General features: G+C 35.4%; 1 protein-coding gene across 3 annotated transcripts in view; it reads left to right on the forward strand.

The window, feature by feature from the left end:
• Positions 1-16,417, forward strand: part of LRBA (LPS responsive beige-like anchor protein) — a 401,187-nt gene that overhangs the window by 336,725 nt on the left and 48,045 nt on the right. For all 3 annotated transcript variants that reach the window (XM_062602815.1, XM_062602814.1, XM_062602816.1), the window contains exon 48: positions 6,303-6,470. In XM_062602815.1, coding sequence (XP_062458799.1) covers positions 6,303-6,470 — 168 coding nt within the window. The remainder of the gene's footprint in view (positions 1-6,302; positions 6,471-16,417) is intronic.

Consider the following 16,417-nt stretch of genomic DNA (forward strand, 5'->3'; position numbering starts at 1 on the left):
TAAGTCTAGCTCTCCAAATGTTCTCACAGACATATGATTATGTCTTCTCCTGATGGGTAACTTTGGAGATCCTGCAAGCCGGGATGCTTTACTTCACCTTTCTAAGTTGTTATGAATGCTATGAAGGCTGTGGAATTGCTCACAAGAGTAAAGATAAACATCTGTGTAAACGTTTTCACCATTGGCATCCAAGGTAGATGTGTAAACATTGAAACTTAATGACAAAAATGCAACATTTTTGTGTTTATCTATATACTGTTCACGGTAAGTTGTAGCAATTTTGCCTTAAAACAGTGTTCTCAAGTTTGCAGATCATCATGGATACACTCTTATCATCATGGATATAAGAAATATTTTTTAAGGGTGATCACTCCCTTCATGAAAAGAGTAACTAAGAACACTCCAAGAAAAGTTTTCATATTAATCTGAATCTTTTATTCCTGGCACCTAATGATAGACATTTCAGTTGAGATTAAAGCCAAATTTCAAAGGAAATGTAGCTTTCATTTTATAAAATACATAACAGCTGTCTGACTTGTCCATTTAAACTTCAAAATAACAGCTGTAGACTGAATATAGAAATCACCAAACGATGGAAAAGTGCTCAAGATTTTTAGCTAAACATGCCACTAATTTGTTCTTATTTTGGCAGTAATTACATAAATTCAGGTAGGAGGTTGAGTCATTAAATTGCAAAATATTTTTCTTTGTTTACATGCTGCTTATGCAGAATATATCTTGCCACAAAAATTCATTAAGTTACGCTATTACTATTTTCTTTTTTGTAATTACTTAGTACTTTATTGTTAAATACAGAGAAGTAGGAGGAGCAGAAGAAGGGAAGTTTATCTTCCAGAGGTCTCCTAGGTCTGAGCTTCTCAGATTATTGATACGCTTTGTTCTGTAAGATCAGTTGTCTTCAGTAAAGCATCTGAGTTAAACCTTTTTATTAAGATTATACTTTCCAGAATTCTTTTTCCATTTTATCCTGGTGTTGGTAGCCAAGTAGAGAAATAACGTAAAATGCTAATTTTGGTTATAAAAGTAATGAAGAATGCATTGGAAACTCATTCCTGGAACTCACACATTTAAAAAAAAAAAAAAAAAAAAAAAGAAAAATTAGATGGTTCTTACAATGTAATCTGTAAAGTAATTGCTCACTTTCTGAAGTATTTCATGTTTAAAACACATTAAAAAGACATTAAATAAAACTACATGCATTTACTTGGAACAGTTGCTTAGCAAGTTAGAAACCTGCATCCACACAGACATTTTTGATGTCTGCTTCATCCTTTTGAAATTTGTATTACCTCATGCAGAACTTGAAATTTTCTCCCTAGTATGTCTGCTGTCCTCTTCCTCCTTCTCCTGGCATCTTCAAGAAAGGCTTGAGTTCAATAGCTCTCTAGTAACTTTTCATACTTTTTTTTCCTGCGATGTCTACCCATGTGATAAAATAGTGTTGCTGGTGAAAGTGTGGTAATTTACTTTTAAATACTAGTGGTTACTGAGAAAGCACAAAAGATAAAGCCAGCACTTCAAGAGTTAATATGTTATTAGGAGGACAGGAAATCTGGCAACTATTGCAGAAACTAGACCTAATGGTGCACACAAACAATTTGTCAGTCTTGGTAAATGTGAATAGCTTTCCACAAAGTGGCTGCTTTTGCTTTGTTTGAGCAGCCTAAACTTTTCCTTTTCGGACTTTAAATCTTGGAAGTGAAATGTGATCCACATATTGAATCAAAATAATTTAATTCAAACCATATTTTGATTGGAACAAGGTTGACATGGAAAGAAACTCTAGAATAAAAAAAAAAAAAGTTGAAAGGACTTTCTATCATATATTTAGCAGGAAAATTTGAAACAGTTCTAATTAGGCTGAAAAAAACAGCCTTCTTCATTGTAACTTACAAAGGTCATATATCAACGTTAAGGCAGCATTACCAACTTGTGTCTGAAAGCCTGCACATGCAAACATAATTCCAGTTGTTTGGGTTTGCTGGTTTGGGGTTTTTGTTAAATGTATGTGCATACACATACTTGCAAGCCAGGGTACGTACTTACTTTAAAGTAGTTACTTGGTCCTGCAGTTATGTGGGTGCTTTGTCATGTACAAGAAGAGTATTTTCCATGTCAAAATTGTGTTTGTGCTAAAAATGTGTGAAAACTTAATTCATGTTTTTCATACATAAATATTTTTCAAATGGAACGTAAGAAAAGGACATTCAGTTATTTTTAGTATTTCAAAGGAAATTCCTGACTTCAAAGAGGAATTAAAATATTTAGGTCATTAAAAGTAATAGACAATTATTTGTACTTGAGATTTGTAATTCCTTACTTGCCATTGTAGTGTATTCCTAGGGTTTCTGGGTTTTATTTTATTTTCTTAATTGAGTCAACAGGAAAGTTTATCCATGTATGAGAAGCAATTTTGGTTTCTCATCCAAGTTTCTGCTTCATTTTAACTATATAAACCACATTTTGTATAGGTTGGACTTTTTTATGTCTTTCAGAGTTACATGCTTTATGCTGTGCTTCCAAGATTACTTTGCTTTAATCAGCATAGGAATAAGGCAAACTAGTCTGTGGTCTGTTTCTGAATAGCTTGGTTATGAATAAATACCTATGCTGGTGAAAAGAAATGCAGTTAATCTTCTCATCTAATTTCAGCATTGGAATATCCTAATCTCAAGCCCAGTATATATTCATTTTTAATAGACATCATTTCATATGAGATATGTCATTGAATAATCTAAACCAGAAAGAAAAGTAGAGGGTAAAAGCCAATGCTAGTCACTTTAAAAATACAAACCTTAATTCCAAGGCTGTGGTATTGTTTGTGAAAATATTTTATAATAAATGGTTAGAATATTTATATCGGAAAAAGGAAAAATCTTTCCAAACCTGCTGATTTTATGTTTTTGTCATTCCGACCATGTTTTACTAAATCATTTGTAGTAGTATTAGACTGATAGTAGTCTTTGGTTGCAAGCACTAAATTAATCTCCATTCATTACTTTCAGAAAACGGAGCAGAAAAAGATGTACATAAAATAATGAATTTCAAAGTCATTTGTGAAGAAGTAGTTTTGATGGCACATATTTAGTGACATCAAATTGTGCATTCGAAAAGTATTTTTGAATAAACTAAAATTTCCATGTATAAGATCAAAGCTTCTGTTTGTTGATGTGTCTGAAGCATTTCTACCTTGGGATTGGAGAAATGGAAGTTACTAATAGGTGTTTGTGTTTGACGTCTGTATACTGTACTTTTTAGCATATCTCAAGTGTTTTAGTCTCTGCCTAATAGATCTCATTAAAGAAACAGATATCAGCCCCAAGACAGTTTGTCAAAGTTAGTATGAGTCCCTGTGGACAGAATTGACAATTTGTGTGTGGCTTCATGTGACAGTCTTTTCATGGTCTTGTTTGATCCTTTAACAATTGGGCATTAGTCACTGATTTGTTCTACAATAACTCAATAGGATTGAATATAACTGTATTACACTGGACATTTTAGAAGATTTTCTTGTTTTACACGTTTTCCTCAGAGCACACAGTAAATGATGTACTTGGTCTGCTGTGGGAGTGCTATCAATTGATTGGTTTGCTTTAAGAGCAGCATGGGAAGGATGTTAGTATCCCACCGCTGCATGGCGTATTTAACTTGAGCCTTAATGAGCACTGACTGTCCTGCGTGCTTAAGTAATCCTAAATGCTTAGCATTCCATACCCTTGGCTTAGTTTTGCCAGAGGTAAATGCTAACAGTAGCATTTTTAATTTTTTTTTTAAAGCCCTCGTTTTAAAGACTAGATAGTTACACAAATTGGAACTTTCCAGGTTCTCAGACATTTGGCTTGATTCTGTTTGGTTTTTTTTTTTTGTTTTGTTTTGTTTTTTTAAGGAGAACCTATACTTAAATAGTATATGCCAGTGCAGCTGTAAAGTGTATCACATGTCCTGGTACATTGTGGTGCTCTCCTGGGAAGTCTACTTGATTTTTTGATCTTTATACAGACTGTTAACTATTGTTTCTCCATTGATTCTGCCATAGCATAAGCACTTCCCTCCAACCAAGAGCTTAACTGTGAATTTGAAATGCCAGAGAAGATTATTAGTCCTTGAATTTGTGTGCTATGTTTGGAGTGTCCTTCAGGGGCCTGGGTATTGATGATGACTGTAGTAATTTTTGTTTGGTGCTTATATTTATGATATGGCAAATAAGAAGTAAGATTTAAAATGGCCTAAAATGGGAAAAAAAAAAAAAATCTACTTTTGAATCTGTAAAATTACAAGTGTAAAATAATTTTAAATTTGAAAATGAGAAGTAAATTTGGGATGGCTCCCAACCATTTAATAGTAAAACACACACAAAGGGTGTGTTTTAGTTTTGCTTTTTTTTAAGAAAAAGCCATGTTTAGATATACTGTTAATCTGAGGAGAATTGCAGAGTGATATTCCTTTAGTTATTCATGTCCAAAACCTTTGTGAGGGTAATCTGACCCATTGCAAATCTAGCTTTTGAAGAAAAAGGAAATATGAACCACCTCTGCACACACTATATACATACGTACAATCACAAGTCCTTAATGCTATTTTTCCTGTCATTAAGTAGTTATAATGATAACAGTAAGCATATTCCAGGGTTAATTTTTTTATAGCAGCATAGCAAGAAAATTAATTCCTATGATTGTCATTTGCTGAGCCCTGTAGAATTTTATGGCTGCACATTGTAGTATTATGGACACTCATGAGACTCCTGACTGGTTTTATCTTATTAAACAATTTTGAAATCATTAATTTTTAATGGGCCTGCTTGTGGTTTTTTATAGTTTTAATTGTGTGCCTGTGTCTAAATGTTGTTTTTTTTTTAATTCAAAAAGGAAAAAAAAAAAGTAAGAAAGAAAAAATCGTGTCTAAGCATATATGTTGTAAGGTATTTCCGTATGAGAAACCAAAGGGATACTATACTGTGTGGTAATTCATTTTAAAGAATGCTTTCAGCAATTCAGTATCCTAATAAAAATAATAATAATAAAAAAGAATGATATGATGTCAAAGATATGTACAGGTCTTTTCTTGATTGAAAGTTCTAATTAAGTGAATCGAGGAAAAGTAACTGAAATTAGCTGTCAGAAAGTCACATTTAAATGAGTGATGATCTGGTGTGGCAGTAAACATTTAAATGATATAAATTGCCATTTAAGTGTATGGTTTAATGTTTGTCATGCATTAATATGACATGAGACTGCAGTGACAATCAAGCAGCTTGCTCTAATTTGAACATATTTAGGGCTTTTGTGTGGAGTGCACCCCACAAATTAAGACAATTGCTGGTTTTATGTGTCAATTTAAATGTTGTTTTCAGGCATCGGTTAATGAAACAAACCCATCATTTTAGTGTGCAAATTGCAGACTGATTTCCTTGGTTTTCAGATTAATTTTAACTTCCTCTGCTCAAAATTAGGAATTTCCTTTACAAGGAAAATGCCGTTTGTTTCCTTAGATGAAGAGAATATCAGACTTTGTTGTGTTGTTTTGCTTGCTCATTCAAACAAGAATATATTGAACCCTCTGTATAAAGCAGAGGAATCAAATCCTGGCAGTGACTCAGTCGAGATGAATTAACTCTTTAGATGCCAATGACTTTTGTCTTTTAATGCATTTGTACTGTATCTAATACCATTATGAGAGATTCATTATTGTTTGGATGCTTTGTCTTCGGAATTGGATTGTAACTGGACAGTATCTTCAGAAAAGTGGCTTAATCATTCAGCATAGTGCTGCTTCTGTGTATGTCTATATAAGACATATATACAAAACATTCATAGAAGTAATTGCAGTTTGGTACTATGTTAAATAATTTGTACCCTAACATCCCTAGTTAGTTCAGTTTCCCCAAGTCTATCGATCTCTCTGTCGGAATCGGACTATCACGCTGTTCTTGTTCACTGTGCAGATCGCACAGAAAAGCACTATCACATCTTGAAAGTTCATAAAAACATTACCAGCTGTCCATAAATGCATAAATGCTTTCCACTTACTGTTTTTTTTCTTATTCCCACTATTAAAGTTTTAAAGCAAGGTCATCTGATCAGTGGGGAGTAGGGCATGAGACTGGCATCTGTCACAGGGCCGACCTTATTTTTGGTAAAATGCCCAACATACTGTTAGCAGTTCTGTATGTAGACCTGTTAAGATTTTTGCATGGTATTAAAAAATGCTGCTACTTAGTAATGACTAAATGATGACTAACCGGCAAACTCAGTGTATTTTCTGTCTGGGTTTTTTTTTCACAGGCATTAGAAAGTGAGTTTGTTTCCTGCCAGCTTCACCAGTGGATTGATCTGATTTTTGGCTACAAACAGCAAGGGCCAGAGGCTGTTAGGTCCCTGAATGTATTCTACTATTTGACTTATGAAGGAGCTGTTAACTTGAGTTCAATAACGGATTCCATATTAAGAGAGGTAAGTTTGTACTTTAAATATAGGAAACCAAAATCTTTGTTAACCACTTCAGTATTGAAAGTGTAAAGACTCCACTTTCAAGGCTGAGTGTTCAAATCCTTGTGTTCTCTTGTGGTTTGCCTACAGGCCAATCAAGTGCAAGGTGCCTGAACTGGTTGTCACAGCATGCAAAATTAGGGGAACAAGTATGCAAGTTGTTCTTAAATTTTGTGCACCTGGATTCAGCACAAATTGGATGCCAATATAAAAATAAATGTTCAAGGGTTGCTTCAGCTGCTGAGGACAGTCATTTTTTTGATTTGGCTTGCACTTTTGAATTTATAGTTTTAACAATTCTCTTTTAATGCAATCCTGCATATGTAGTACACATCAAACACCATAGTGGTGTAGCTTCTGTTATTTTTATTTGGTTTGCTATCAAATTAATAATTTGTCCTGTATTTTTCATATGCAAAAGTAAATATTCAAACATTGGAAAGATCAGTAGTCTCACTCAGACTCTGTACTATTCAGAAAATCTGTTTGTTAAAGTATCCCTTAGGATATCATGGGCTTAAAGACTTCTCCCTCCTCCGTCTAATCAGATGTTTAAAAATAAAGGGCAGGTTGCGGTGGGTGATTAAAATAGGCCTTGGATCGGTTTTATGTCTTCTGTTCAGAAAATGCATTGGTGTCAAGCGTAGCTGTAAGTATATTAATTACAGAATAAATGTAACTGGATCTTTATTATAAAATACCCTGAGTTCCTGAGAATAAAGTAATATGCATGCTACCAACAATTTTATTTAAAAGGGTGAGTAGATGTATACTAAAGGGAATATACGTGTGAACTGAATGAAAACAAGATTGAAGACATCGTTTCTGCTTACAATTATTAGGTTTGAAGTCCACTGTAGATTGAGGCTAATCTTAATTGAAAGGTTTTTTTTAATTTTTGTTTAGTGAAAGATGATCTGAGAAGTAGACAAGTATTATTTCATGTAACAGTATTTTCTCTGTAGCTGCTGTCTATCTAACTGTGTCACCTTGACATTCTCTGGATAAGAAGTCCCATTGTAGCAACACAGTGGTTTGTAGCTGGCTTGTGGGTGCAGTGGAAGAGTTTAGGCGGCATATAGGGCAGGTAGGGGCATACAAGGACTGGCTTGAGTACTAAAAGTGATGGCTGGGTGAGGTTGTTATATGGATTGCCATCAGTCTTCAGACTGCATCTTGGTCTACTTTGAGCTAAAATACAGAGGTTGCACGTAAATACATAATACATTTCATGGAGCTAAGGAAAGGGACACTGGAACACTTGGCTTTAAGAAAAAAGTGTCATAATCTGGGTTTGAAACAGTTATTAAGCCAAAGGCACTGGATTTTCACCCTGTCATATTTTTATTTAATTCATAATTGTTTGACCTCTTTTCACTGACAAGAAAATACCCTTACTTTGCAAGAGTATTTTTTAGACTCTTGAAGTGCTAGGTTTGAGATGAAACAATAGACTGGGCATTGTGTGTAATGTGTTCTTAATTTTTATATTAAATGAACCATCATTTATGGATCTAATAATTGAAGTAGTATTAATCAAAATAGTGGTCTGCCGCACACAATTTTTATGTAGTTATACGTTTTTCTAGAACAGTTGTATTATCAGTTTAACTGTGATAGGTTCTACTTGTGTCATAGCTTTAGAAAAAGTAATTTAAGACCAGGGAAGTTACAAATCTGTCTGGAAGTGTGGATCATCTCAGTTTGAGAAGCATTCACTTTGTACTTCTATAAATATATAAATATATTTTGTTACCAAATCTTTTGAATTTTGTCATGGTTTTACTGTACTTCAGTAAAAAGTTTCATATTTTGGGTTGTTCTGTGCTGCCTCAACTGAGTGACATATAAAAATGAAAACAGGAGAGAGAGAATAACAGTCTTGTTGAGTTCATAATAATGGAGTAGCTTAGCAGCAGCAGCATTTCAAAACACTACTGATGGTGTCAAAAATACATGCTGATGAATGCAGGCAGCAGAATGAATGGTTATCTTGCAGCATTTTCATTCTGAGTTACTTGAAGGTTGGTCCAAATGGAATGTTTTTATTTAGTATTTTTATCCAGGTCAGCAAAACGGTAAAAAGATTCCTGTTTAGTAGTATCCCTTGCTATTTACATGTATTTTTAAATCATTTTTTTATTATGAAAATGTGTATATGTAATTTGAAATGGTACACAGGATCAGCTCTGGTGTGATATTGATAGTGCAGAGATTTAATGACTGTCATCACCAGTGGCGCGTTATTCTGTTTTTACTTATGAGTAGAGATGAAAGTAATAAAAAATCTGTTTGTGTGTACATCTATGTGCATAATCATTCTATATCTATGTGCTAAATGAATTTATCATGCACCTTTGACAGCCTCACCTTCTTCCTGCTTACTAATCCATTTCCCTGGGGACCTGTGCTAACGTTCTGTACTGCTGAGCAGCTTCAATCAGCATTTATTTTTCTCCTTCAGTCAGCTTGCTAGAAAATATTTCTTCCTTTCTCCACCAGATTCCTGGTTAGAGGCCAAATGAATTTCTGATCTGGACAATTAACAGTATGTTTAGGCAGGCATGACACCTCAGATTTAGTATCCATTTATGAGGCAACTATTAGACCAGAGATTTTACTCTGGATTTTTTGTTTTCAAAAAGGATGCTTTTGACTTTCTCCTCTTGATAAGTTTCAGGGTTTGGATCTTTAAATCTTAACAGTTGTAGCTGACAATTTTTTTTTATTTGCAAGCATGAAATGGAGAAGTTTCTGTTTGCGCTATGAGTTGCAAGTTACAGAGTCTTTTAGGTATCCTATGGAAATGATAGCATGTGCTTAAACCATGGTAATTTCTCTACATGGATAGTCTATACTAGGCCTGGACCACATCAGTAATGAGAAGCCTATGATACACATGTTTCTGAAGTATCTTCACAGATAAAGTATGGGTATTGGTGACCTAACTCATCAGGAGAGGCCACACACAGAATAATAGTGGAAGGAACTGAGGAGGGGAGGAGTGTAGGTTAATGCAGAATTTCCTTAGGTCTCCTAAATGGCTCCAACTGGCACCTTTATTTTTATAGGCAGTCAGGTTATATATATTACAAGAAGGAAGCACTCGTCTAGGAAGGAAAACTACTTGATTAAAACCATATTCCACCTTTTTTTTTTCTAACTGAAAATGTAGAACTTTTACATCCTCTTGTACTGCTGTGAACAATTTTTTCCTGCCATTCTTTCTGCCTATGGGAATAAAGGAAGTAAAGTATTTTGAAAGGATCTGACTGCTATAATAGAAAATTTTAAACTAAAATGCAAACCGTGGGCCACATGCTACCTTTTGGCAGATAAACCCTGGGGAGTGCAAAGCTTGCATAATTCAAAGGCAAATCTCAGGGGGAGGGAAGTAGATCAAGAGAGAAGGGTTTGAGTCACAGTCAGTGGGGGAAGGGAACTGTGACCAGGAGAATCCAGGCAAGAGATCCAGTATATCTGCTGGCATATCTGTGTACGACTCATCCTGCAGACACCATTCCTTTATCCTCTTCTTTTTTCTTGAACCATTTTACCAGCATTATCACTGACTCTGATTCTTGTGTATCTTGCTGAAGGAGGTTACAAATGTAGGGAGAAGTTGCTGTTCAGCTGACAAGTAGTAAATATCACATATCTTTATGGTGGAGGCAGAGGCATGCTGTATGACTACCTTCTGTTGACTTGTTCTTGGACATCATGTTTTGATATATGGAACGCCAAAGCACAAGATCTGCTGTGGAGCGGTTTTTTTGTTGCCTGTATGGAATAGGCAGGAAGTCACTGTAGCACAGATAAATGTCATTCAACCATTCTGGAGAGAATTCACAGCACCTTTTTATCAGAAATTCTGCTCTCTTTTTACAATAGCCGTCCAAGGATGGCAAAAAAATAGTAGTAGAATTAGACCCAAGTCATTCAGACAAGCAACTGATTAAGAGGTGAAGCAAAATCCGTAGAAAATATTTGTATCTTTTGGACTGAATGGTGGGTATTCCATTAGTACCTTGGTCAGAAGACTGTAAATTCCTCGTCTCTGGCATAGTGTAACAAAGGGTGATCATGAATTTGGGCTGCACACAGAATTCCTAATTACAAGTCCATGTCTCCAGTGATATCCCTGTGTAGCTAGCATGAACACTGGTTAAACATGAAGAAAAAAGATGATGTTAATAGTGGGAAGGCAAAATATTACTTGAAGAACACGTCATCGATTTACTACAGGAACCCCTGAGCCCAGGGGTCGTACTAAATTTTGTAGAACACTTATCAAAAAACACCTAACCATACTATTTAAATATTTTTTAAAATATCATCTGATACGAATTAGCAATTAAGGAAGAGTGATGATTTTTACATTTGCAACAATAGTTCAAAAAAGGTGAGAATAGGTCCCATCCAATTAATACCCCTCATGCTTTCATTAAGTGATGTGCTTTTAGCTGTAGATGATTCAGTTGTTTCATAGATTTTCCTTTGAAGAGAAGATTCCTTTTTGTTACAGGAAGGTAATCTGTTTAACATTAGGAAGCACAGTTATCTGCATCCTATCGGCACCTTTATTTCTGCACTTGATATCTTATTTCCATATGAACTGAAACTTCAAAAATTGTGAAGAATCAGCTTGGACACAGCATTTGGTATGTTATTTAAATATGCCACTTCTGATTATATAAAAAGATGAAATAATTCCTTTATTTCCAGTTTTAAGGCATATGGGACAAATTATTTATGGATAATAGCTTTTAAATGTTGCCTGAGATTAATATCTTTTGGTAAGTTTTACGCATCTTAAACCTATCTCTTATGAGTCTAATTTTATTTTTAAATATTTACAGTTTGAGAGACTTCTGTTCTTTCCAAAAGACATTACAAGGATGTTTAGTTTAGATGACCCCAGTTTCACAACAGCAGTAGCAGATCTGATATCCCAGAGAAAGCATTTTTGGCCTTTTAGCTGTGTTCATGGTGGGACTTAATAGCATATTTCAGCTCTAACTCAGCTGGAGAACTCTGACAACAGTGAATCTTTCACAAAGTATAAACACGACTTGTATTTATAGCATAGTTAACATTTACTAAATAGTTGGGAAAGTGATCAGTCTGTTTTTAGCAGGTTGGGCAACAGTCTTTGTTGTGGCTACAGCAAGCTTTAAAAAGTAGGATAAAGTGATTAGAAAACACTGTCAGAGGGCAGTAAATTTAGATGTGCTGAATTCAGTCAGTAATGAATTCATCAGGCAAAATTCGAAGTTCTGCAGAAACAATCTTTGAATCATCTCTGGCCAGAAGTGTGTTGCACAGATGGCATGCTTGACGTTACACAGCACAGGAACAGTGTGAAAGGCCAAGTAAATGTTAAGAATCAGTCTAGTTTTAATTGCAAATTTGTAATAAAATACCGTTATATGGAACCAGCATTAAGAAGCCTGTATTCAAAGGGAGCATACTGATTTCATAGCTGAGGAGAGGTGGACTTGTCAAGTACAGCCAGTCCTGTGCCCTGGTCTTTCCCTCTGAAGGTGTGTGAATCCTGTGCAGAGCAGGATCGTGTAACAAAAACAGGGCCTCTGATGCTGTTGTGGGTGGGCAGGTACCACTGCTGCATGAAACCAGCTTGTCTGAGTATCGGGACTCACTCACAAAAAGATGAACTTTTTTTTTTTTTTGGTAAAAGGAGCACTGAAATAATAGAAGACGATTCCTGCCAGCAGTTCATATCATTTACCTGTTAATTCAGGCAGCTGACACTGTGACCTGTCTGTAACGATGGGAGGTAAACAGGCAAAATGAGCATAAGCAAGTGTTTGCTGTGATATCTGGGAGGTGTGACACTCCTTTGATTCCATTCATCCCAGAATCTGACATGATGAATAGAGGATTTATTGCCCTTTGTTTTAAATTTAACTGTATTTGCTACAGCACTTAGAAACAGGCATAAAAGTATTCATCTAGGTTTCGATCTGGAAAAATATTTGTCCTGGATGTTCTCTTTTGTGCTTCATTACAGAATAGATTCTAATTTCATCTGGTGCTTCTGCCTCTGTATCCAGCAGGAAAAAGAGTGCTATTTTAGAGTTAATAAAAGCAGGACTGAGATGCCTGATGTATAAGTATTTAAAAAAATTAAGAATAAAACAACTACTTTGGCTGGGAGCAGTAAAGCTTTCTGGAAGGAGGTAACTCATGTAAATTAGTTCTTCAGCTCTGAGTGCTTTTCTCCTCAGCCCCTGATTGAAATTCAAAGGATAGAAATTTTCAGCACAGTCAGTTACCTCACCTCTTCTTGCTTGACCTGTCTTGTGGTTCTATCAGAGCCAGAGAGGCCTTGAGACCCCCTGGGCTCTTTACATTTTCATTTGTGCCTGGCTGGTCAGTCTTAGATAGCTGACATATTTGTTGGCCAGCATTAAATAAGGAAGAGTAATCAAAAGGTAAACAAGGGATGGAAGAAAGTGACGTTCATAATCCTTCAAAAATAATTTTTTTTAGTAAAAAGTATTTCCATTTTTTAACTTCTTTTTTCTCTTCCGTGTGTTTAAAGGATGAGATATACTAGTGTGTAGTAGCTACAGTTAACATACATGAATTCATTTAGCCTTGAATCAAACATGGAAGAGAACAGGATACAAAAATTTCATTACTCTTTTTGTCATCAGCATGATTTGATTATTTGCAGACCCTATGCAGTCCAAACTATATCTCTGTTGACTTTCACAGTAACTGGGAAACTGAAATTTTTTTATAGGAGTGTTTTCATTCTGTTCTTATTGCAGCCTAGGGTGTCCGGCTCATCAGTGTTCCCACGGTGTTTGCAGGTGGTGTGTTATTTACTTACCAAACTGTATTATATTAGTTATTAGTTATATTTGAACAAGAGCTGCTACTTGAGTGAGAAAGCATTTGGTCAAGCTGAAGGTGCTTTTCCTCAAACAGTGTCCAAAACTAAAGTCTCACTTAAACGTTACATTTTAGTAAATGATAACAAAAATTCCATAAATTGCAGTGGAAAACTCTGAGATAATATTGTACCCATGCTTTCAAAACAGCAAGTTTGATCTTGCAAGTAGTACTTATTACTTAAATAAATATATTTCATAGTTTAGCCAAATGAGTTATTTGTTTCTTTTTCACAATTGTTACAGATTCTGAAAGATGATCACGCAAAACAGTTTAAAGACCATTAAATGTTGGATTTCTACGTCAGTTTATTAACCTCCTTCAGATCAAAATGGTTTATTTTAATGAAGCTTTTTTATTTAATAAATAGAGATGGCATCAAAGTTGAAGAAATTCCATAGAATGCGAACAGATTGGAATAGATTCCTTTTTTCTGGAGGAAAAAGTTTTATATGGAAAATATCTGGAGTTGGCTAAATAGGAAGTAGGCTATGTGAAAGTAGCAAGTTTTGATGGTTAGGTTTAGCTGTTTAGAGAAGTGACTGAATGTCAGAAATCGGTGTAGTTTCAAGTTATTGCACAGAACAGTGCCACTACTTTCTATGTGATAATTACTGATTTTAAATGAAAGCAGTGAGCTGCTCTCTTAAAACCTTCAACTGCCACAAAGGAGAGAGGCATGAAGCAGTTTTGGTTGTGGTGCTCAAATAAAACATTTGTTATATTTTTATAAACATTTTTATATAGTTGATATATTTTTAAAAATAGAGCTGCTTAGGATTTTGCTTGTACTGACTCCAGTTTTATTTGCAGGTCTGTAAATTCATCTTAACTTTCTTTTTGGATTCTTTTCCCTTTTTACTTTGTCGGTCTCTTTGAAGTACTACCAGACCTGGTTTTCTAGTTCTAGTTTTCTTTTTTCTGCTTCTTTCCAGTAGCCAAAGATTTAGGTGTTTTGAATGAGCACATCAGTGCTTCAGATAGAGATACTGTTTGAAATTATCCATGAACCCAGTGCCTCTGAACATTATTGAGTGACATTTGTTTCTGTTGGTTGTGTCTGCTCTGACTAACTGGTTTCTTTCAGATTGGCAGCTGGGATTACGCTGCAGTAGACGGACAGCTGCGTGAACTGGAGATTGCAGCCAGGCCATGCTATGCCTCTGTCCAATATGCCTGGAATGTATATATTCAGATTGGAGTAACTTTCGTAGCCCTGAGGGGGATCTCTTTATATTCTCACAAGCTGTGATTACTTCCTGTTTTACTTTAATGACTGCCACGTAATTGTCATACTGATTTGTCTGGACAAAAAGGCTTAATTTTAATTTATTCTCACAGAAAATTTCTTAATGTAGTTTAAGAGCTGGCTCAGTGTCTTTGTTTTTAAAGGTGTGGTGGAAGGTGTCCTGTGCTGTGCTCCCTTCTACAATTTTCAGTGATTCATACATTGAATTGCAAATAGCTTTGAGAAAAAAAAATTTGTGTAGGGTAATTTCTCCCCCCTCCTCCAGGTATCTTAGTGTTTTGGACTTAATAAGTAACAAGTGGTTAGACTGTTAAGCAACTTCCAAACAGACATCTTGGTATTTTGAACAGACAGAAGGAACTGAAATTAAGGAGGAAAGGAGGTCAGATATTATACAACAGATGTGTTTCTTGCAAGAAAGCTATAAGGAAAGAAGAAAAAGACCCTTGTTTCATTTATATGTGATGGCTTTCATTTATACTTTTTTATGTTGTTTTGTATAATGAGGCATACTCAGTTTTGTTACATATATCCCTAATGCACCACAGCAAGCAAAAGTTACACACTTTTTATTTCATACCAGCGTGCTAGTGTACTCTAATGATGTCCCCGTCCCCCTCCCTGCAGGTTGTTGACAATATTTCTGCCCCGCTTCAGCTCTGAACCTATAAACCTGTGTTGCTGGGGTTGAAGTAGTAACTGCATTAGTGGGCTGCAGCAGGCATCTTTTACACTCTGCTTGGTTAACGGAGTATATATCACAAGCATTTTTAGTCATGTTTAATGATACCTAGAGAACAGTATGTAACTCTTGATCTTGTCCTTTCTTCTCTCCTTGTTCCCTTCCTTGTGATTTACTAGGTTTCAAAGCTAGTGTAGGTAATTTTGTTTAAAGCAGTACATTAAGTGAATAGAGCAATGATTAAAAAAAAAAAATTAAATGATTCAGTATAAAAGGGTTGATTTGTGAAGCTGAAATAAGAGAAGGGTTTTTCTGGTTTGGCATAAAAAATTAGGTTGCTCATCTTATTTCAGTGGCTGGGAGCGTGTGAATTTATGATACTAAGATTTGAGCACTGTATTTTTTCCCTGGGTCAAGTGTAGTGCGATATCCCTAGGGCAGTTGTATAGTCAGCAAGCATATACATTGCCTGTGTCAGAAAAGCATTTTGCCCATTTTCACAATCTTGATCTAACAGGGATTGTTATGAAGCCAGGGGAGATGGTACTACAAAGAGCTTCTCTGCTTCTATTCTATAATCTTTAGCCTGTTTCCAGCAATTTTATCTAATTGTTATCAATCCTGCTTGTTCTCTAGCTTGTGTTATCTGTGTTTCTGTAGTCCGTAAGGAATTTAACTAAGAATCTTACCGTAGGACTGTGACTATCTGGTCAGAAGAGGTTTTTGTGATCACTTGTTATCAGAGCTTGATTTTAATCACTGTCCCATGGGGAAAGGAGTAGTCAGTTGGCTGCTAAGCCATTCAACTTCTGTTGAATGGCTTTCTGAGGGGAAACCTGTCAAATAGTCTGTGTTCTCTGGTGCTGTAAAGCAACATCTGGGTGGAAGGAAAGGGAAAGCAAGTAATCATAATTGCATATTGCTCAAGCCAATAGAAATCACTGAGGAACATGTGTGTAAACCTTTTTGAATATTGAAAAGTGAGGTAGGAACGGCAGAGAGCCAAAGTAATTATTTTTGCAAGGGCTCTTGTTTTCTGGACATAAATACTGGGTAGAA

Source organism: Pezoporus occidentalis, unplaced genomic scaffold, assembly GCF_034315485.1.
Source record: "Pezoporus occidentalis ecotype Australia unplaced genomic scaffold, CSIRO_AGI_Poc_V1 ctg79, whole genome shotgun sequence".
Classification (NCBI taxonomy): domain Eukaryota; kingdom Metazoa; phylum Chordata; class Aves; order Psittaciformes; family Psittacidae; genus Pezoporus; species Pezoporus occidentalis.